Raw genomic sequence first — 5,744 nt, 5'->3', positions numbered from 1 at the left:
TCAAATTATATGGGAGTGTAATGACATAATAAATGACAACTAAACAAAGAGAATATTATGTTATATTTTTTATGGAATCATTACTACTATTTGGCAAAGATAATGAAATTTGTGTGCATCAAAATGTGAATAGAGTTTGCAAAACATATGTGAATCAATTTTTTAAAACTTTCTTTTAATAAGTTGGACCAACTTTATTTTTCTAAATATAGTATTTAAATAGCATCTCTCTTATGATTAAGAATTATTGTGAAAATTCATACTATTTAATTTTTATATTCATGACCAAAAATGTTTGTGAATATAGACTTATTCTACAATTGGTTTTCTTCATGTTGATGTTTGGTTTTGTTATAATTAATATTAATAAAATATGAATAAAAGAATGCAATTTAATAAAAAATTATGAGTGGAAATCTCAATCTACACCTATTGTCTAAATGTTAAAGTGGGTTCTTAATTAAATCATAGAAAGTGTTGTAATACTACCTCCCAGATTGAGTAGTGATGCATGACATCCCTGCTAACTAGTGCCCATAACACTTAGGATTCCTCGAGGTCTCAAAATAGATCATGGATCCTATAAATTAGGTGCAAATTTTGAGAAATGTCTGTTATAGTGCAAAAATTAGATTATGAGTGATTAGATGAAGGTAAGAGAGGACCTTAGTTATTAGATCCTACCTTAACCTTTACACCATTAAATATTATCTATTTGGTCATACCCTAATTTTTCTTAGGAGAAATGAAAAGAAATGATAAGAAAAGGGGAGAAATTTAAACAAATGATGACCTTGCATTAATATGTGCTAAACTATCATTAAATTGAAGTGCCACCAATTTAAGACTGTACATTTAGCACCTACTTTAGCAAGAATGTGAACTCAATCCAAACTCTTGGTTAAGTAGAGAACACAACATAAGATAATCTCATCACAATCAAGGAGACAAAGAATCCATCAAGTCCCTAGGGGATTGAGTCTTTTCTACTTCCAAGATCATAGTGAGAGAGAAATCACAAATTGAAAGAAGCAGAGAGAGAAGGGGTGTGACCTTTTTTTCAATGAGGAATGTGCATCTCATTATGAATCACAGAAAAATAAAATATAAAAATGTATTAAACATGTATGAGATTTAGCATGTTGGATTTGAATGCATTACCTATATATGAAACACAAAAATTTCTTATGAATTTCCCATATATAAGATTTAGAATCTATACCTAGATGTCTTTCCCATAAATGAGATTTAGAAAGGTTTTATGTGTTATCCATGTATGAGATTCATCATATGTATGTGCAAAGAAGAGAGAGACCCAATCTTAAGGGTTCTCACTGCTTAAATTAATGATCTTTGCATGGAGAATCCTTTCTTTAGGATTGTGCATAATCCATAAAGGAATTCACTAAATGTCCCAAAAAAGGTGATGAAACAGCAATACATAGATTTGAGGATAAGCTAGAGAGCATACTAAGAGTCCAAGGCTAAAGTACTCTAAAACATACTCATCATGCATATTTATTACTGTATTATTGTAAGAAAAAATGAGAAGAGTGTATTCCCCCACGTTAAATTCATTGCTAACATTTTAACAAGATCAATGGCTTTAACCAAGTATGTGTACATCCACTAAGATACGTTTCCACTATGAAATGCCCCCAAGAGAAGATACATCAAGGGAAAAATGAACAGTGAAACTAATGATACATTGTTAGTGGGGAGACTCTAATTGGAAGTATCTTGGAGAGAGCAAGGGAACATAAGACCATACCCTTATAACAATCCAACAATGGACAAGTAACAACTATAGAGTTTAAGATATATCCCTCAACTGCAAAACCCTTAACTACCTCAATAGAAAAGAGGGCCACCTTAAAAAAAGTAGCTAAAAGATCAACTAGCAAAAAAAGAATATCATAAGACCAACATCCATTTAAGCAACCACAAGAGGGAGGTTTCTCCAAGTTACAAATCTTAAATTCAACATCAGAGACTCCAACTCCATAGGAGACACAATAAGAAGGAATGAATATTACCTTTAATCATCTTACCATCTTTTTATAGTACATAAGGGTACTAGTGGTCATTGTAGTTAACTTTACGAACCTTAATTTTTTAAATGGTGCATGACATGTTAATCATTATTTTGGTTATTTTGGTATGTGATTTAAGAGTGTAAAGCTATGTTTTAAGTTTCTAGATAGTTACACAAAATGTAGAATGATTTCTATGTAAAAGAAGAAAAAAAAAGGTCATTAGAAAGTGATATCCTATACATATAAAAAAATGTATATATTACAATTATACACTATAAATACCAATAAAATTGTTCAGATTTTCTAATTAATTATTAATATTTTAAATATTAGAAAGCAAAGAAATGATTTTAATTAACTTTAAAATAATCATTTTATGTTATTTGTTTAGATTAATATAAATAAATTAAATATTGTTAGAACATGACGACATGATATTCTATAAAATGGTACACTAAAGATTGGTACCGTGATTCCATAGTACTTGCCTTGGGTAGTTGGACTGGTTAAGTCTATCCACATCTTAGTCTTTTGCAAATAAATTGAAACAAAATGGTTTGATTTGTTTGGTACTTGTCTTCAATTAGCATGAGATTTGCAAGTATTTGCAAGTATGCCATTTCATTTTCAGGGCACTGTCTGGAAAGTCATATACAGATAGACATTCAATGAATTTAAATGCAAAACCCACCTGATTTTGTTACATTCAAATGCATTAGCTGAGCAATTCCTCCTTCCACAATTGTTTCAATTCAGTTCTCATAATAATATGTATTAGTAGTAAAGAAATGTTGGTCACCAGTCTATATGGGTTTGTCTCATCAATTATATCATTTGGTGGATCTTGATAGGACTATTTGACGCTTTTGTTCTACTTTTCTTTTTGTTTAGAATAATTTTTGACCCTTCTTTTTGAAAAAATGAATTTAAATGCCAAACCCACCTGATTTTATTACATTCAATTCCATTAGCTCAGCAATTCCTCCTTAATCGTTCAATCCAATTCTCAAAATAACATTTATTACTAGTAAAAATAAATGCTGGTAACCAGCTTACATATGAATTACACACAACCACAAAGCAGAGCTTTACATATATTTCTTGACTTCAATTATTAGGCTCTGGTTATGTTATGAAAATATGTAATCATACATAGATGTGGGCATCTCTGTCTTTATATGACAGATTATTTACATAGATATGACTGAGCATACATGAAAACGAACTTTGAGTCTAGCATCAGATGCCTGCTAAACATTCTGGGGGCGTGACTGGGTACCTAGATTTATCAGTACAGTAGTCATATGTCATGTGATTCAACCTGACCCACCTGTACCTCTGGCCTTGAATTGCACTGAGCTGTTTGTAAGAAGGACCCTCCCACCAGTTATTAGGGTTTGAAGGACATGTTGCTGCACCAGGCATTGCACAAGCTTCAATATCAAAGTCTTTGTAGTAAGCATAGAATGGTGCCTTACTCCAGTCTATCTTCTCAAGCCCTCCTCTTGTGGCCCAGTCATCTGCCTCGCACAGAGTGGAATAGATCCCCATGGGCTGAGACTTTGGATAAGGGATCCCTTTTGCTTCATTGTTCTTGTATACTCTTATGGGTATCTCATCTACAGAGAATCTGAACAATAGATGAACTTTTAATTATCAAGTTTCAAATTTTCTATAATGATTGGTTCATATTCTTGAGGTTTTATTGTTATCAATGTTTGAAACGTCATTATAAAGTTTGATCTAAAACTTGATCACGAAATCTGATCTGAAATGTAATTATGGAATATGGAATTTGATACAAAACATTATCTACAGAGTCAAATCTACAAGAATGTACAAATGAATTATTAGTATGTAATCCTCATTGAACATTATAACTCATTAATAATTAACTGGAGGAATCATATTGGATGAGTAAGGATTGTACTTACACTACGTGATAGTGGTTCCATAGAATGGAATAGGTGTGAAAATCTGCAGAAGGATCAAACCAGAGGTTTACTCTCTGTTCCCTGTCACCCTTGCCATGAGCAAATACATTCGTTTGGACAGTGTAGGGCTGTCCAGATCTGTTGCCTAAGAACTCAAAGTCCAGTTCATCTCTGACATTGTCAGTGTCTGAGTTCATCTGCCAATCAAAGTTAAAGCTTAGTGCTTGAAGGATCATATAAGCAAATAAGAGAAGAGGTACAGATTTTCTGTGCCTGCAAATTTATGGCTCAAATTTTAGAAGTAAATATCTGGTCTCACAGGCTATACACATCTGCAAGATTTCATTTTGTTGCGCACTAAATATCTATTATTTGATAATGTGACAAACAAATTAATTGCTTAAAAAAACCTCTATTTTAATTTTCCCTTCTTATTATTGTTCTGTTAAGTATAAAAGTTCTTACATAAAATGCAGTGACAGTCCCAGCAGAATCACCGGGGACAAGCTTTAGTTTCATGGTAACAGAGCCATAAAGATACTTCCTCTTTGAAGCGAATCCAGCACCTGCATATCAATTTAACAGCCATAAATTCCATATGATATAACTACAATCTTATAAATTTAGCATTACGAATTCTTTCTAATAACTATAAAGACGATTTTTTCACAGTTCATAGCTATAAAGCTGAACCATTAAATACAATTGCATGTATATGATCTCCAGTCTGTGTTCATAATTGTGGAAACAATGAACAACATAAACTAAACACGCTCATTCAATATGCAAACCAAACTAATAATGTGAGATGCAAACCTGAATACTGATCCAATTTCAGCTGAATGGCATTCCCTCCGGCCATTTGTTGAATATGATCATCAGCCCAAGTAATCCGAAAGTCCTCTATAAATGTTGCTGGGCGAGCATCAGCATAACCATTGCTTAACAGAATTCCAAGCAAAAAGATCAACACAGTCTTACCAGAAATCCTGTTTCCCTCCATGACACTCAAAATCCTCATCAATCAAACTCAACTGGAATTCAAAAGATTTGTGCTAAATCTGTCTGCTGAAACTCAACATTGAAAATTAACTGAAATTCAAAAGATGTGTTCTAAATCTGTCAGCTGAAACTTCCTTTTATATACAACCTTAAACACTGTTGCAAGTCAGAGTCTTTTCATTTTCAGTGTGTATGAAAAGACCGCAACCACATATTCTGATTGGACTGACATGAACAGAACTCTTCATCCAGCTAATAACAAGTCTACCGCCATGGCTCAAAATTATACCCGTCCGTATGAACATTGAGTTCTTCTTTTGAACAGTGGCCCACGAATTTTCTTTTCTACTTGAGTTTTTCTTCCCGTGCTTTGTTTTTACAGCAGAAATATCAAGAACAGGGAGATGAATTCTCAGTCATTTATCTTCAATAATGGGTGAGTGATGAAAAAGATCTGTTTTTAAAGTAAGGATTGATGTTTATCAGTGGGATTAAGTCTGGCCCGCAAGAATTCAATTGAACAGCGATGTTCATGTTGCTTTCTGCGAAGAAGAGCCACAAAAATGAGCTACCGACTCCGCATCGACAACATCCGAAGAAGACGCTGAATCAAAGTAGACAGGTGGCATTATTCATGGTTGAATTGATAGATGGTGAGATAGCTTGCATAATTTGATGGGCGAACCACCTTCTTTATGGGACACCAGTTGAATCTTCCTGTGCATTCAAAATTGATTTCTTCCTGTTTGTTTTTTCAAACAGGGCAAATGTC

General features: G+C 33.1%; 1 protein-coding gene across 1 annotated transcript; it reads right to left on the bottom strand.

Moving 5' to 3' along the window:
- Nucleotides 1–3,039: 3,039 nt before the first annotated feature.
- Nucleotides 3,040–5,083, bottom strand: LOC149557800 (putative xyloglucan endotransglucosylase/hydrolase protein 6). The gene is made up of 4 exons (XM_089832294.1): nucleotides 4,787–5,083; nucleotides 4,436–4,536; nucleotides 3,971–4,167; nucleotides 3,040–3,666 (listed from the first exon to the last, which is right to left on the bottom strand). Exons 1-4 carry the CDS (start codon nucleotides 4,989–4,991, stop codon nucleotides 3,276–3,278), a joined length of 894 nt encoding a protein of 297 aa, XP_089688420.1. The 5' UTR covers nucleotides 4,992–5,083; the 3' UTR covers nucleotides 3,040–3,275.
- Nucleotides 5,084–5,744: the final 661 nt, after the last annotated feature.

The sequence above is a fragment of the Cupressus sempervirens genome, chromosome 5 (genome assembly GCF_028749045.1).
Source record: "Cupressus sempervirens isolate cs-2001-9-10 chromosome 5, ASM2874904v1, whole genome shotgun sequence".
In the NCBI taxonomy this organism is placed as follows: domain Eukaryota; kingdom Viridiplantae; phylum Streptophyta; class Pinopsida; order Cupressales; family Cupressaceae; genus Cupressus; species Cupressus sempervirens.
This window is presented reverse-complemented; position numbering and strand designations above follow the sequence as displayed.

Excerpts from the sequence above, each read along its gene's own strand:
- LOC149557800 (XM_089832294.1), bottom strand. The coding sequence starts at position 4,991 with ATGAGGATTTTGAGTGTCATGGAGGGAAACAGGATTTCTGGTAAGACT. Across the intron at positions 4,168-4,435 it reads GGACTGTCACTGCATTTTAT|ATGAACTCAGACACTGACAA; the intron begins GTAAGAACTTTT and ends TTTGATTGGCAG. Across the intron at positions 3,667-3,970 it reads TGGAACCACTATCACGTAGT|ATTCTCTGTAGATGAGATAC; the intron begins GTAAGTACAATC and ends TCTATTGTTCAG.